The following is a 17,772-nucleotide window of genomic DNA, read 5'->3' on the forward strand; positions in this document are numbered from 1 at the left end:
CTAACTGCATTCTCTGGTCAGTAATAGCTTCGGCGAAACCCCAAAGCGTGGAATCCATTCCCGACAAAGGGCCTTGGCGCACGATAGTGCGGAAATGCTCCGCCCGCCCGTGGCTGTCAACCCACTATCACCTGCTGTTTCGAGTCGTCGGGAGTTGCGCTACTTTAAAGTGGAGCTCGAACAAATCTTCGCTAAGTGGCTCCACACTTCTGCGCCTCCACACTTGAAGCCATGCGAATCACGCAGGGGGCCAATAATGTCGTTAGGGATCGTGTGAAAACTTATTGTAGACCGACGAAATGAGACTAATTTTTTCTGTACGTGCTTGGTGACTTTACACTTCTGGCACGCAATGCACTGTCTGTTGGCTGAGGTCCACTTTCTTCCTGTTGGAGGAAAAATATTGTGACTATTTTGAACAAGGGTCGCGTGATTTTTGTCCACGAATCTTGTTCATTACAATCTTGTACGCAGCGCCCCACGGGTTTATATTTAATTCGAGGCACAACTCCTTATAGCAATTCCGCTTATTTTCCTCTAATAGCCTTCTTAAGGCTACTTCGAAGATTGCGGTATTTGGATGGATGAATGCTCTCAGCGGCGCGATTTCTTGGTTCCACCAGTAGTTTTAATGTCTACTGTGGTGGAACTTCCGTCGCGGCATTGTAGAGTTGCATGCTCCAGTTAGCCGCTGACATAGCTGGCTCACTTTTTCCAGTGCCGTTCCCTTCGTAACCTCCTTCTAAAGCCGCCAGGAAAGTTTCTTCATCGAGAGCCCCAGTGGACCAGCCTACTATCATGGTTTTTCCATTTCTGTTGGTCGCTCGACTGTCGCATCCTCCGTGTCTTATGTCGAGAAAGATGGCCTGATGGTAACTATGGGCGTAGTGTTCACTCACCCGCCAGACCACCCCTCTCGCCAATGATACACTGAGATAAGTCAGATCGACAATCAAGCCCAGCCCTAAGCCTCGGGAGGTGGGCACGCATCCAATATTAGCTAGTACAATGACCAGCTCCGCGAATGTTCCAAGCAGGATGTAGTGTTCGTTACTCGACTTCCCCAGTCTAAAGCCTACGCATTGAAATTGCCGGTAATGATTTTGGGGCTGTGGTCTCGAACGTCTAACACCAAGCCATCCAAAGTCTCCTCATATTGCGCTAATGTTGCACTAGAAGCGGCATAACAGCTGTAGATATGGATACCGTTGACTTTTCCTTTACAAAATCGCCTTCCGGGAAAGCCATTGATTATTAAATGACTTGCCGTTCGCATGCCCATATCGCTGCGTTTTCAGATGAGTTTTTCACCCACGTAGCACTATCGCAACTGCGTAATAAGGTTCGCAGATCACCGCCACGTTCGCATTCAACTCTTGAATGGTTTGCGACAGTAAGTCTTGAGCTGCCTCGCAATGGTTGAGGTTGATTTGTATCAACCTCACTTTGCCCTACGATTCAGCTCCTTCCTTTATGCCGGGCACTTACGCATCACAGATTTCCAGTACAGTCTTTGATAAGATGGCTCTCATCTTCACACTTTATGCATCTTCTCAGCCTATCGTGTTCACTGCTGCAAAGTGACCGAAATCGAGGCATCTGAAGCATACTTGCTCCCTAAGTCGTCACAGACCCAACCTATTTTTACTTTGCCCGCGCTAGTCAGTTTAATCCCTGATTCAGCCGGCAAGCTAATGATAGCAGTCTGTGTACCTACATACGCTCTCTTACACAGGGCAAGGTACTATCACCGCTAATTTGAAGTGTAGTAGTCGACGAACTCCTAGGAGAGTTAATAAGCACTGAAATATGTTGATGACTTCGTTTTGTGACAGAAGCCAAGCTACACTTCAAATCACTAATACCTAGTGCACTGGATATACACTGCAATAGTAAGACCAATGGCTTCCTATGAGGCGGGCAAACAGAACTGAACTCAACACAAGAGCTAGGGAGTTTTTGGCTTGCCTGTCTATCAGTGGAGCAATGGAGATATGCTCGTAGACATCCCTGGAGGCCCTTCCAGGATTGATTCTTCTCCATTTGCACATACAGATGCAGGCAAGGAAGGCAGTCTTCAGAATAACCGGGAGTATCAGCGATGGAGGTAGCCTAAATCGAAACAAGATTGATATTTTTTCTAGGCGGTATTCGAAATTATTGATATCAAGGGATAGCAGGATAACAAGGTGTTATTTCGATAACAACTTTGAAACACGTTGGAGCGACAGGACAAATTGTGAGAGCGCGGTAGCAACCAACGGTTTGAACCGGCGACTGATTACCTGATGCACTGATAGATCCCTCGGAGCAGAGAGAGTTGACGCCGGGGTGATTGATCAAAGGAAAAAGCACTTTGAGTTAATGGGCAAGTGCACTAATATATTCCAAGCGGAAATATACGCCATAGATCGATGTGCCTTCTTCAACCCCGGAAAGTACTCTAGGGGGAAGGACATTTCTATTCTAATCGACAACTTTAAATTGATTTGAGAATGCCTTGACAAACTAAACATGTTGATTCGTTCAATTAAGTTTGGATACTCTAGGTTTCAGGCTACATTGGGTTAGGAGGCAATTAGGCAGCAAGTTCGCCAGGAAAAGACTGGGGATCCCGCTACATGGACACTTCTGTGAAATCGGAAGTAGGTTCATGGCTACGATGCTGAAAAGTTAACAGGGTCGACTGAGGGAATTGTACTGGGAAATCTACCAGGAATGGACACTGCAGACTAAATTATCACCTGGGAAAACTAGAGATAACTACGGACACTGTTTGCATATTCTGTGAGGAGAGTGATGAAACCTTCAAATATGCTTTGAGACAATGTCCTGCACTCGTGCATAGTAGATTGAGGGACCTAGGAGGATATTTATCACCAGATACCTGCAATTGCCTATGGTAATTGTTTTATTTTGAGAGGTTGTCGTATCCCTACGGTATTATTTTAGGTTAATTTAAGAATTTGAGAAGTGGTTGGAGAGTTCGGCATGAACACATTTTCTAAGTGCTCCATCAAGGTCATTTTCATTGCTTCTCTCCCAGCTGGACGATAAACTAGAGGATAGAGCAGCAGATATTGCCTCAACCGCTTGTATTTTCATGGAAAATGGTAGATACTGATAAATTGTCTTTGAAAATCTAATAAAATTTGAAAGCTCAATTAAAGCTAATTGATTGTCTGCGTCTTTGAAACAGTTACCCATTTTGTGGTAATAAAAAAGGACGAAGCAGGGAAAAAATCAAATCGAAGTTCAGTTTCCAGTGATTCATTCCAGACATTACAATAATTTCAAGATTTATGTCTGCGAATCACTGTTCTGTATCTCCTCGTACCCCACGTAACCATTAACTTTCAGTACAAAACATCCTATTTTCGTATCCTTTGAAAATTTCTCTCGGCGCCAGCGTAATTCATAATTCAATTTAAATTAGGCAAACTGTTCCCAGGACGCACTTAAGCAGACAACTGGGCGCTAAGCAGCCACTCTAATAATTTACAATTTTAAGGACTTGACAAATTAATTGGAAGTCATCCCTCAAGTGATATCCTTTCGATGCCACACAGTTCGCATCAGCCTCCTCCCTACTCCTCCCTACACCCTTCAAACTGCACGAAAACAGAGAGAAAGTAAATATCAATTTCTCCATGAAAAATCAAAGACTGCTATTATCAGCATTGTCAATAGCTTTCGAATAATCAAATTTTTATGTCCTTCTCGTTACGAGATTCTGGGCAAGTTAAATTAGAAAACTTTGTGAGGGCTGCCGCCACAATAACGGTTTGGCTATAAATAAGAAAGAGACAGGATTCGATTGGAAGACGTCGGACCAAGAAACTTAGCTCTCTCCGGCGAAGGAGTGAGGCGACCAGCGAGTGAATGAAAATAATATAAAAAGTCCATTAGGAGGACTCGCAAGTCCTTTTGCAATGGTTACAGTGGATTTTAAGATTTTTATTATTCTACTGTTGATTTTTTACGACTCTAAGCAAATTTCGAACGAGTGCGCCACAAAAAAAACATGAAGACAAAGATTCCTTGCTGCTCGTCCTGAAATAATGGTTCCGAAGTATGTAAAAAAGTGGAGAAAACGACGAAATGTTGGAGCATAAAGTACTACAAAGAAGGCACTTTCCGCTTGTTCTGGTCATAAATATGCTACGCTATTGACCGACGACGAACTTTCTCGGCGAAACAGAATAAGGACAATGGTTTTCTCTTCAAGGGCATTGGTAAAAAAGTGTGTTATCAATCAAGAAGCAGTCGCTGGGGAGAAGGGACTCTGTTTCTGGAAGCGAATAATTGTTAAAGTGCACACGGATTTGGCTGTGAAAGGATTTGCGTTAATGTTCCAGAGAACATTGTCATTACTCTTGGTGCCCTGCTGGTGCGCAGGTTTTCGTCTATATTCAATTCATCGACCTCCATTTATCCGAAATCCCAACTCCTTGGTTCCTGTCTCTGTCCTGAAAGCTTCTTTAGAGGAATCCTTACGACCGACTTTCCAGACGCTTATGTATGATATTCACGGAGTTCTGTGTATCTGCGTTCCCATCCAGGATAGTAATCCAATTTCTTATCACCGAATTTACATATTACAACGAATGACACACATACATGCATACAATATTCAAATTTTAAAAGTCCTTACCTAAAATCTCGACGGTATGTGAAATTTCTCTTGGTTCAAGTGTAGCTATCTGACAAATATAGTCGCCGGCATCTTGTGGCACGGAGTCCCTAATTTGCAAATTGAATCCATTAACTAATCGTACACGTGGATCTGGCGTGACTTTAGTCATCCCAGCGGACAGGATTGCAATTCCTCGTTTCCAGGCGACAACATATGGCTCTGAAAATATACATAAGCAAAGGCACAACACAATTTCGTTAGCATCTGAACAACATACTGAATTTTATGTGAAATTCTATTTTTACGGTGGTGAAAAAAAGCAGAATAACAGAATAAGGACGAGAGAAAAAACCTGGAATCCTGATGTTTCGTCACAAAAAAACATGAACACGTACGCAGGTATGTCGGGGATGTGTAGGTGATTGACTACACTGTAGGGGAGTGAACTTATCTCAGCTGATGCGACAGGCTCATAAGGACACAGTTTTGGTCTCCAATCTGGCTAGATCCCTATGTAGCGAAACTTTCATACTTTCATCCTTTTTAATGAGTCTGGAGTTGGGACTATTATTCGCATCGAATGCCAACTATTTATAGACTTCCGCTGTCATAAGTCCTTCCCAGGAACTCTTAAAACTGCTTAACTCGGCAGTGATTCTTTCAAAGGTTAAGACGTCATTGTTGAAGGGAGTAGACTACTAAAGACCGAGCGCAGTGGGAGTGAGGGTGGGATTACCGAGCTGCTTCTGAGTGTACAGGTTACAGGTAACCTGGAAGTGGAGTAAATGTAATATACCGCGCACTTATTCGTTATGAATCGTAAAGAACGTTTGATGACGTGTTACGGTGTGAGCCAGTATAGTCACTTTAAAGCATGATTACGGAGAGGGAAGCAATTTAAGATTTATTGTCTAACACAGCGCGTAGGATCTACTTACGACCCGTTTGCGATGGAGAAGTAGCACGCAGTTCGCCTGTTTCGTGCAGGAAGACGTCTATATACCGACATACCCGTATGTATGAACATGTGTAGTGTAGTGTTTCCCTTTACACAACTTGAGCACGAAAACAGCTAAAAAGTCATATGAATGAGGTATGTGTTCTCTGCTCATGGACGCAACATTGTAAAATATGAACTTTTCACAGAGTGACTGACTTACGCCTAATGTATGTTCAGTGGGCGGAAAGATGGTTTCTCGCTCGGGATATTGTTGCATTTCTATTTTTGTTGCCTGTTTTTATAGTCTTTCAATAGTCAGCAGCTTCTAGTTTAGGAAAAGGATGTGCTATTCTCCTCATGTGACCTACATTACTTTATTTTTTGGTAGGTCGCTCGCTCTCTGTGCTATTGTGAAATTTGCGCTTTTGGAAGGATTGCACGATTTATGGGAGGCCTATCAAGAGTTCATGAAAAGGTGTGTGCATTTTAGAGTTTCGCGAATTTAGATTCTAAACAGCTTTTTGAAGAAGTATCTTTCATCGTTTGCCTGACAATGGCATAGCTTTTACGATGGGATCGTTCTCACAATAGGACTAAGGCTACATTATTTAGGGAAAAATATGTGAGCTATAAAAGGAGACAGACCGGTTCATAGCCTCTTGTCACTTGCAACAATATCTTTTCAGATGTATTGGGATTTTGAAAGCGACAGATGAATTTGCAGTTAAGGCGAACTATAAATCCAATGCATGTCAATTAACTTGGTCACATGAGAACTTTTCGATGATAACACCTTTTTTTAAGTAGGGTAGGAAATCGTGTCTTCCCAATCTTGTGTAGGTAAGACTAAAACCTCCATACCCACTTAGAAGGCTACCCGTCTCAGCACTTGGACAAGGCGCAAACGATACACCTCCTTGCCACACGCATCAGCCCATATTTCCACGGCGTTCTTCCTTACCTTAATTATCAACCACTGCCTCTTCAATACCCATTTTCCCACTGATTGGAAGAGTGTTCGTATAACTCCCATCCCAAAAAATGAAAACCCTCTTAATTCCAATAGCTACAGGAATATCTCCATCCTTTCGTCGTCCGCCAGGATCTTCGAGTGGGTCATTATGTCCATTATCGATGAGCACTGGGCCCCAATTGCACACCTCTCGACTTTTAGGTCGCAAACCGACCTAACCGCCCGGTGAAGCACGTACTACTTGTCGTCAAAACAAACATCTTTCTTAGTATCGACCAGAAGACTCCAACCATAGCCTACCTCCTAGCATTAAGAAAAGTTTTCGACTCCGTATGGCAATATGGTCTCGCTTTTAAGCTTTCTGAAGTTCCCAAATTCCATCCGCATCTTTACAAGTTAATCCTTATATTTCTAAATGGGTGGAAATCTCAACAACACCTTTCATCCCCATACGTATGTCCAGCAGCCATTCCCTGTTTGTCGCTGACCTACTTAAACCGAGCCCTCATCCTTTTTTTATGGGTGGAGGCCGAAATTTAAAAGACGCCGCTGTGTCAGGTTACAGTTACCGCGTATAGCAGGATGCCGTTGGCGAAACACCAGTTTGCAAACTTCCGCCAGGATGCCATCAAGACCTGGCGCCTTCTTCTAGGGAATAATGCCCGTACAATGCGGTCCATCTGGTCGGTGCTTAGTATGCAGGGCTTTCGCAGAGCCCCGATCTACCGGGAGACAAGCTTATAACCAAATCCCCATCCCCACGGGTCGTTGGCCAGGTTCTGCCAGCCGCGAGCTTTGCTCTTATTTATCGCGTTGGGGGTCTCTTTTTTGCTGATCAATACTGTGCCTTTATGGCGCATGTCTCCTCATTGGCGTGTAAACGTTATGCCAAACGGCGGAGCTTATAACACTTCCTCCGTAGGTCGGCCATTTCTGCGGTCCACCAGTACATAGAAGGCTGGTCGCGGCTGGAGCCCCTCCGGGGCATGTCGTCCCGAACTCAGATGGCAGCGGTGACCGATAAGTCGAGATGCCATGAAGCCGAGTCCCTGTTTCGGTATTGCTCGCTGATTAGCACTAGATCAGCGCGCAGCGAACTGTGCTAGCAACTGGTGAGCGGTTGCACTCCGGTGCATGTTAATTTGTAAAATGCGGATCATGCCATTCGCGCCCTAGCCCTTTCCAGTTCCGCCCTGAAGATTGAACACCATCCCGAGCCCGCAGTATATCTCACCAGACACGCCACAATCCCTGCAAAGAACGCAGCTTTCGTTTTCATTGCAGGTCTTCGTTGATGACTTACTTGACCGCATCCCTGGCAAGCTGTCCTCTTGTCCGGGCCTTTGCAAGTTGCTGACGTGTGTCCATAGTCCAGATATCTATAGCACTTGGTGGGGACTCTCCACATTCATACCCTGCATACTAACCATCCAATTTTGATTTTCCCGCTGCTAAGGAATTTCCTCGCATATTGCTCGGGGACCTCCACCACGGCGAGTTTTTGGCCTCAAGCATTTACAGTGGTGATACCTATCCGGGTATTGGTTACCTCTGAACATTCACGCTTTATCGCCTCCGCGAGTTCGACGTTTTTGTGAGGCAGTCAAGATCCCGGATTTCGAGAGAGCACATGGGCTCTAGGTTAGAAACAAGAGCCTTCTCTCCCAATAACCCCTTGACCGCTTCATCAAATGTACTCTTGTTAGTCATCTTCGGGCCCAGTTCGACGAGGACTCCGCCATCCCTTGTTTTCCGTTTGGAAGGCACCACTGCTTTAATATCTTTGGGTTTCATCGTGTAGCGTATTTCACTAAGGACTTCCGCAAATGCCTTGCCTCCCGTCGGCTTAATGAGCAGAGCCGACGGTCTAGTCCTTCATTTCCTTGCCTTTCTGCTTCTGGCTTTTGGTTTGCAGCGTCTTTGTTCTTGGACAAACGGCTCTCGCGGTGCAGTCAGTTGTTTCCTAACATCCTTCTTTGCCTTCTTTTTTTTGTAGAAGGAGATGCCATCCAATATTTCCTCCAGTTCCATCAGCCCGTTTTTGACCCCTGTACTGATGTTCTTCTGGAGAAACGTTGCCAACCGCATACGCTGCACCACTGCTGCTTGGAAGTCGACTGCACTTGCACTCAGTTTGTGTCCGAATCCATCTGCTCAAGACTGGCGATTCTGACTGGGCTTTTTTTCGGAATAGGCGCACTACAGGGTATTGGAATTGCCGTCCTCGCACTGTCAGTCACACACTTGGTAAGGCTTCTTCTTTATTTGAGCGTCCCGGTGTCACATCAGCCCTCGCTGCATCTTTCGCTGATCGCTGCGGTGAACGACGTATTTTTGTGCTACGAACAAAAAGCAATCAGCTCTTCCTCCTTTCCTACTATTTCGTTGATTGTTTCGTTGGTTTATGTTTATTTTACATCGAAAATTCACCAGCGCATGCAAGAGTCAGGACCGGGTGCACCCTCGAGGACACAGCCTGAGGCCTGACCTAGGCTTAGCTGATCCCGGAATTCACAGACGAATCAGCGCTCGCTCGGAGCAAAGCGATCTATTAACACCAGTTCAATGCACACTACCCGCCCAGGGACCCAAAGGGACTGGCTCCTGAAGCACATCACAACTACCACCTTGGCAGAGCTAGGCTTGCATCGCCCCATCGACTTCGACAGAGAGCTTTCGATGGCTCCGAGGACTCCCAGTGTGTCCCGACGTGTACCGTTCATTCGCGGTTCGCTCTCCACCGAGAGGCTTTCTCACGGCTTCTACCTAGGCCAGCTAGGCGGTCAGAATTACTTACTTAAGCACATCGGGGACGTCACCCCTGAGGGGAGATTGGCAAGTGTTGGACAATCTGATCTTCTCAACAGCGCCAGGAATACTTGTATTAACTTCCCGGTGGGTTTTCCCTGATATAGACCATAAAATCCACCCCAAGGCAAGGTTGAAAATGTTTCTAAAATAGAAAAGGTTGAACCCAATAAAACTAGAGACACTGCAATTTCAAAGCCTGCATCTCGATGCGATTCCGTACAATGCCATTATATTTTCAGGATCAGGAGGATCATACTTAAATGACCAGATAAAGAGTAAATACAATGCACTGGCATGCACTGCATTTAATTGCAATCAAACCCCCTTTTAGGGACATTGACCTAATTGGGAAATTGCGACCTTCAAATAAAATTAAATAGACAAGCACGAAAAAAGTTCCTTAATTTGAAAAAGGAAAAACAGAACCTAAAAATTCACTCAATTCAGCTCCTTGGTAGCTCCAGCTCCCCATTTGACTTTTTATTGTATCAGATAATGGTTTTTAAGCTCCCAGCTCTAAGTGAGAATTCAATTTAAACTTTTTGAGACTTATTTGGAATTTAATAAGATTAGGGAGAACTTCCTCATGATTCCTCTGTGCATCCATAAATGTTTGCTCATTTATACGCACTTATACATTCAGTCCGCAAAGGCCATGATACTCATGAAAGTGTAAATTGACTTAGGACCAAGTCTTGCGACACCGTGTCCCATGCAAACTTCTTCGAAACATTCCATGAAAAATGGTTGAAATTCCAGGATAAATACTTTTTAAATTTTTAATTTACAGAAAAAAGGTGGAAACTTGAAGAAAATGCACATAAAATTTCCATAATTCACTTTAAAGCCAAAAATTACAGCAGGGGAAGTTTATATCCCCGTTCGCCGCCTCCAGGACTCAATGCGGTCCACTAGCATTTGGAAGTTTTCCTGTCTAATACCCGCGACAACGGGCCCAAGCAACAGGTTACTGAGTGTGAGCCTGTAAAAATGTAATTTTTCTAAGAGATCCTTCATTTTTTCCTCTCTCCAGTCGCAAAAAGGAAATGTTTCCCGCTCATAGCGGATGAAGTACATCGCTGACGATTCAGTGGGAATATTTCATCCCTCTTGCGAATGAATAATGGCCTGGCGCCTGGGGTGAACGGCAAGGCTGGAAAGCGTCGTTGGGAAATGGACACGAGGCAGACAAACGATGGGCCAAAAATGGAGAAGCTCGAGAAAGGTGCTTAGAGTTCAAGTCGAATCTAATTGGAAGTGGGGATGAATTCAAGCGACTCCACACGAAAAAAGAGCAGAAACCTAATTACACGGGAGCCTGGGCTGATCGAAAGGAGATTTATGTGATGCAATTTCATTAATGCCGCTCTCGTGAGTTTATGGCCGATTCCGTGTATCCTTTTTGAATTTTAGCTAAGCGCTGTTTGATGCTGCAAGGGGGTTGCTGTTCAATTGCTTTTAAGGTGACTTGTTCTGCTCATCCAGGCGTGGCAATTGGTGAGTCTCTCGCATTACCCAGAGATTACAGGAAAATCTGGCCCAGCAACACCTTTCCCGGGGATATATTGGCAGTAACTTTATGACCAGGTTTATTGGAAACAAAAGCAACCGGAAAATTCCGACCGGAACGAGCTCCTTCTCCCACTAAAAATTCCTCCTTAAAGCAACGCCGTGAAACATTAATTTTAATTTCAGAGGACCGGGGGGAGGTGAGGCTGGGCCTTTGTTCCCATTTTCGCTTTAATTATACGACATTCCGTCATAAAAACGCACGTCAATATGCCTTCAGCCTCCACTTAAAGAAAACAATATATCGGGCCATTTCTACCTGTGTTTGTGTGCACGTTAAAGTATCTCGATATAAAATTATTTATTGGTTTGGGTGTAAGGATAAAACCGGGCCAACGCGTCATATCGTCTTCAAGTGTCCGCCAGGAAATCCACACAAAGCGGAAAGGAATGCGCACACCATGTAATGGGAAGCTATAATTCCTGGAAAATTGCACTGTCAACTGACGTTGTTTTCAAAAAAAAAGGAAGAAAAAATTTATCCAGATTTCATGGTGGTCGTAAAGTGTTCATTCGTTCCGTTGTTACCGTCTCGGCTATAAAATTAAAGATTATGCAAAGTATCTCTTCAGTTCGTTTCGAAGCGAATTGGAATTTCATGAATTGACAAATTTATTTTAAGGCGCGTCATTTTAGACTTTTACTCCCGCTAAGGTGCGGATATAGCTGAAGTGACAATATATTGAATTTCATGAGGGTTTTATCCAGGCTTGAGCGAGCTGGAATAGCCTGGGAGGCAGGCGATCAGGAGTGCAGCGCTGTGGCAGCAGAATACGTCCATAATTCATTCAAGGACCTTCCAATCGAATCGATTTATTGGATGCTCGAAATTCACTATGAATAAAATATTTTTGAAGTCATAATCCATCATAATCCTGAATGCATTCAAATGGTTTGCCGAGGACCATCCTCACTGCAAAGGGTGCATCACCAGCCAAAATCAATTAATGCAAGTTTAGCACATCAACCAACATTTTAAATCCCTCCGACAACCATAATCGGGAAATCTATTTCACTAAATAATCCAGTTTAATTCATCCAACCCAAAGTAAATATGCAGAGGATATCATATCCTTGCAAACACACACATACAACCCGATGTGTAGGGCGGCAGGCACGATGCTACGTTTGTAACTAAACTTTTTATGCAGATTCTCATTACCAATTCCGCTCGTAATGGCTGAAGTAATGATTTTCTAAAACGAGCCAACTTCTCTAGTGGAGTTTATCCATATCCCCTAAATAATTTAGTTGCGTTTCAAACTCATAACGCTCCATCTGCCACATAATCACACTCGGTCTGGTAAATTTATGCATGCAAAATGACATGATCCCGATGGCCTAATCAGATATTCTACCAAATATGTTGGCACATATGAGAATCAAGTGACAGCCTGGTACGGAATGATAGCAGGGTCCAGATTTTGTTCTGAATTGAGTGGGTTCAGTTCAGAATGGATCACGTCAAAGAAAGGATTCCGTAAAATTTCAGGTCAAATCTTGGGTCAAATTTTTTCTTTTTCACAGTTCATCAGCGAGAGTAGGTCTTAAGTATAAACGCACGCATCCAAACCTTGGAAAATCGACAACTGAAACCACGGAGAATTAGCGGGTAATTCTCCTCTGTTAAAAAGATACAGGGCAAGGACGAAATGCCAGGAAGCATTGTGTTAGCATCGCGGAGACCTAAGCATCCCTAAAATCCATCGACGAAATAAGATTACCAACTTGGTGGCATCTTCATCATCTCACAAGGTGACACTCTGGCTCCAGTCACTTTAAAAAAGAACGAATCCTCGATATTCCAGTATCTATACCAGAATTGTCGGTCAATGGTTAAGCTGTCTACTTTGCAGAAATTTTTGTTAGCTTGAACATTACTCTGAGAAGCCTAATAGTGACTACTTCCGCTACTTTTATCAGAATGGGAAGAATAAAGAGTTAAATCCCCTGTCAATGAGTAAATTTAAGAATTGATTTATAGATTTTACGACTGAAGATCGAAAGCCGGTCGCGAGGGTTCGAAAATCTGACTGATTGCTGCTGAAAATTATTTCATTGACACGCGCAGGGAAATGAAGGAAAGCTACTCCTAGTGGGTTGAACCAAAGAATAAATTTCTTGTGAGGCTTCTTTCTATAGGACGAAAAAATACCGTGGTAAATCTCCCAGTAATCAGCACCAAGAAGTCATCCTTTCACTAGAACATGAAGGAGAACAATGGAAAGGTTCCATGCATAAATTGATCCTAAAAGTTCTTATCCTCTTGCTATTGCTTCCCGGGTTCTAGTTTAGCTTTTCTTATCAAAGACTTTCTCGATGCATTGATAATTATTCTCCAGTTTAAATATCTTGGCCTTCACATTTTTTATCCATTAGGAAGCCATGTTCCTCCCTTATTCAGCTCTCTCAGCATCCATGAATTCCTGGTTCGTTTTCCAAATCAATTCTATCAATTCCTTCAAGAAAAGGGAAGGGAACCTAACTTTAATGAGCTGAATCAAGGAATTAATACTTAGAGATTTTCTTTGCCAGTTAACACCAGAGAGCATAACAAATGAGTCAAGTTTTTGTTGCTGAGGATGCAGGGATTCCTGGGTCGGCATCCACTTGGCGCCGTACCGGACCACTTGAGAAGAAACTTACTTCTTCTTTGGTGCTCCACGGACCCTTCGTTTTAAGTTAAATACTCAAGTACCCTAGGGGTCAAGTTTCCGCTAGAAGGCGAAGGGTAACAACTAGTAAAACCAAACAGTTAATACTTAGTCAGGTGTATCATTCGAGAGTTAGGAACCTAAGCTAATAGTTCTAATGCTTTAGGCCTATTTTGACCAATAGTATTTTGCTTTTGCGAATATTACCAGCAGTGGAAATGGCGCATGGGAACAGTTATTCATTTGTTTAAAAGATAGTCTATTTCGTGCACGAAACATTGGTTTTGGATTGCCGGATAGAAATCCTTCAACTGCTTACCGGCTACCGCAATGTCATGCCACAGAAATAAAAGTAACCGGAGCGCGCAGCAACTGTCAACCTCCGAACTAGCATCGAGAAGACTCGGCTTATTTGAGTGTAGTCAACAATTTTCAAAAGATATCTTATCCTGTCTCTGACGATGTTGCCTCTTTCAATATTCTGACAGTTCCTTATTCGAAAACACACAGTCCTGTATAAGCGCGCTGCTCAGGAAGCTTTGAGTAAACAACAGCGTTCCTCTACTTGCTTCTAACTGTGTTTTGACTCGAACGTCTAACGTGTCTTCGGGGAGTCGATCCACTTCCACATCAAAATCAAGTCGTTGTAAACTTGCATTTTTGGGGATTAAAATTCACCGGCCCAAAAGTCCTAACTAGATGCAACCTTCAGAATAATTTTAAAGTTCAGACCGCGACGTATATACATATGTTATCTGAAGATAATCCGGCTCATTGGTTTCCCCAGTATCATCAATTGTGGTAGTTGGCTAGGGGAACCGTCTGATCTGAGAACGGATCCAAATTTAAATCCAACAAAGTCCAAAAACACTTCGACTGATACCATTTAGGCATGTAAAAGATGACTCCTTGTTTCTAATGCCCATTGCAGGGATAAAGGTTCTCTCGAATCTGACCTGATAATTACCCTGCCACACCAGGTTGCAGCAGTAAGCAGGAGTCTCACCCATTAAACCACCTCCACTTTCTCTTGCGCTTTAAGCGACCAAGCCTTCCGCTCTTCACGCCCTCCTTCCGCGCTCCCCTTTTCCAAGTTCCGTCTGAATCCTGTTGATTGCGGAGTTTACCGCGCACCAGTTTGCCTCCGACTTCGACATTTCCCTGACCATGTTCTGAAGGCTTAGGTCAATTTTCAGATAGTCTTCCAGGCTCCTCCTCTCTGAGCAAAATCGTTGACAGTAGAACATGACATGCTCCCAGTACGCAGGTGTGCAACCAAATTAAGGGCTAAAGGGAGAATTATCTAACCCGAATCGGTGCAAATACTTCCTGTAATCACCATGCCATGACAGAAATTGGGTTAGATAGTAGTTAATTATGCCGTGTGGTCGCTAAATCCATTCCTCAATACGCAGAATCAGAATGTGGGTTGAGCGATCCCTCTGCGAGTCATCTCTCCGTTGTTGCCACATTTCCAGCTACACCTAGGTTACCGCCTTTCGGTATTATATATCCTTTTCGGGTAGATTCATTCTTCTTTTCCGTGCAGACTGTGTGCAATCCTTGCCGGAACTACTGGTCGGATCTGGGCTTAAAATCCAGTTTTATGGCTCCATTGGGAACAGTATCCAAACCGGGAACTTTATTATCACCGATTCTCCGATATGGTGCTGCTTGCAATATATCGGTGAACCACACCTTCGTTCTCTTCTCACATCCTTCTGTGCTTTTCTCTCTAAGCCGACACACAGCTGATTCTATTTTTACTAGTTCTTCTGCCAACCTTTTGTATACACTCATCACTGTAAGGTTGCTAATGGATCCGACAAAGTGGACACTTTTTCCAAAGCCCCGTGAACCTCTTCCTACATGGTGATCTTATCTACATTTTTGGGCTCTCTATAGTAATCCCCTGTCCGCTAGCCTTTTTGCTTCCCTCTCCTATCCACCTTTTTGTCTGCTGGCCTAATAACATTTCAATTTAAAATAAGAGTTTGTCGGGGATGACGCCCTCGGATCTCTGAGCAGCACCTTTTCTGAAATTCCTTAATGTGACTAATGTTTCCTCCAAAAGGGAGGAGTTCTGGATTAGCCTTGATTTTGCTTGGAGATAACGATCGTCCTCACTCATATTCTTCTTTTTCTTAACTGTCATCTTTCTCAAGGTTTCCGCATTCCATTGGTTGGATCCACTTTTTCTGCATGTCGTAAGAGGCGACTAAAAGGGATAGAAATTTGTGGGCTAGCAATCTGCAAATTTTGTAACTTTATTGCTACCGAAACGTCGGACAGGGACTGACTGGCTATCGAAAACGGACTATGATTGGTTTTTAGAATGTGCCCATGCTCCTTGACAATGGTAGCGAGGGTCCTGAGAATGCTAGTTTCCTCAAATTTAAGAGGGAATTCAAGGGATATAAACTGGACATTCTGGGCTTAAACAATACCAGGTGGTCGAATTCTGAAGAGTATTCTTCTCCCTCTTACTGCATAAATGGCAGTGTGCTTTTGTACTCTGGAAAACCAAGTGTTAGTTGACGCAAATGGGATATGGGGCAGCTTCTAAAGGCTACCGCAAGGCGCACATTCTTGGCCTGGGAGCCGATTTCTTGCAGATTCCTAAGTGCAAGGTTTTGGTCAGGTTAAGGAGCATCACAATTGTACAATGCTACACACCAACGGAGAGTTCCGATGTAGTGCAGAAGAATCCTTTCTACGAGCAACTAAACTCGGTTTAGGGGAAGCTTCCTAAAGGTGACATTGTGATCGTAATGGGTGATCTGAATGCCAAGGTAGGATTTGACAACACCTTGTTCGGGCGTCCGATAGGGAAACAGAATCTTGACGACCGTAACGATAATGGTGAAAGGTATGTGGATTTCTGCAACTTGCACCGCCTCGTCATTGGTGGCACATGATTCGAGCGCAGAGTCTTCCATAAAATCAGTTCGATTACGTGTTGCGTCCACCACTTCCCGCAGGGTTTGAGAACTGCGACTCTCAAGTTCAACATGGGCTGCTTGTATAATCGAGCTGTCTCTCGACAGTGGGAGAGATAGCTCTTCCATTGCTGATCGGACTGAGTACTGAGAACAAAGCTGCTAGGCGTGAGGTTGCCTCGCAAAATTTTTTATCACTACACCTGCAGTTACTGCAGATCTGTAGCTTCTACTCATACGGAAATCTTGGAAATCCGACACCTTCCCCAGAGAGTTGAAGAAGGGGATGATCGTTAAGATTCCAAAAAAGGACCCCCGTCTTGAATGAGGCAATTGGAGCCGTATCTGCTGTCGCAAAAATAATAGCTAAATTATTCCTGAAACGCATCAAAAGAAATCTCGAATACTTAAATGACAGAAAACGAATTGGTTTCTGCTCCTTGTCGCCCTGCATTGACCAAAAAAGGGGAGCCGTTTTGAGCGTGACAATTGGAGGGGTATTTGCGTGCTCCCTACCGCCGAAAAGATAAAAGCTAAAATAATTCTGGAACGCATCAAAGAACATCTCGATAGTTTGAGAATAGGCTAGTTTCCGCTCCTTATCATACAGAATTGACCAAATCAACACTCTACGGATAAGTGCGCGGAGTTTAGATTTTTGCTGTACCTGCTCTTCATCGATGGCGTGAAAAGGGAGTGTATCTGGAGTGCTTTACGCAGGAGGGTCATTTCGGAGAAGTTAATAGCTATTAGCAGAGCGACATATGATGGCACAAAATGTCAAGTGCTGCACCGAGATAAAATCACGGAGAATTTTAAGGTCCAAAGTGGTGGAGTCTGCCAGGATACATCCTGCCATCGACATTATTTCTTCTTGCTATCAATGAAGTTCTTCATGCCGCCTTGTCTGGAGGACGTGGAGGAATTCAATAGACTACGACAACTTTGCTGAAATACCTACGCTGATGATATCTGCTTGCTCTTTCATCGAGTCAAGATAGTCGACGAATAAGTTGCCCCCAAAAGTACTTGGAAGAGAACAGTAGAGGAGGAGTGCAGGCATCTCTGGAACTCGTTGGGGAGTTGAAGCTCATTCCAGGTAACCGTGAAAGGTGCCTCGTAGGTGTGATTGACACACTATTCCTCACCAAGGGGTAAATGGCAACCATATATATCCACGCACATGTTACGGGTACAGCTGCACATTACACGTAGTTACTAGTGAAAAGGTGCCAAATTCATGGTTTGCT

At 43.9% G+C, this 17,772-nt stretch overlaps 2 protein-coding genes across 4 annotated transcripts in view; one reads left to right on the plus strand and one right to left on the minus strand.

Annotated features, from left to right (window-relative positions):
* LOC119659260 overlaps positions 1 to 17,772 on the plus strand; it is a 189,463-nt gene that overhangs the window by 160,345 nt on the left and 11,346 nt on the right. The gene's annotated exons all lie outside the window — the stretch shown is intronic.
* The window catches only part of LOC119659258 (limbic system-associated membrane protein), a 156,604-nt gene that overhangs the window by 55,902 nt on the left and 82,930 nt on the right, over positions 1 to 17,772 (minus strand). For both annotated transcript variants that reach the window (XM_038067251.1, XM_038067250.1), the window contains exon 3: positions 4,655 to 4,855. In XM_038067251.1, the coding sequence (XP_037923179.1) occupies positions 4,655 to 4,855 (201 nt within the window). The remainder of the gene's footprint in view (positions 1 to 4,654; positions 4,856 to 17,772) is intronic.

This window comes from Hermetia illucens, chromosome 6, assembly GCF_905115235.1.
Source record: "Hermetia illucens chromosome 6, iHerIll2.2.curated.20191125, whole genome shotgun sequence".
NCBI classification, from domain to species: Eukaryota; Metazoa; Arthropoda; class Insecta; order Diptera; family Stratiomyidae; genus Hermetia; species Hermetia illucens.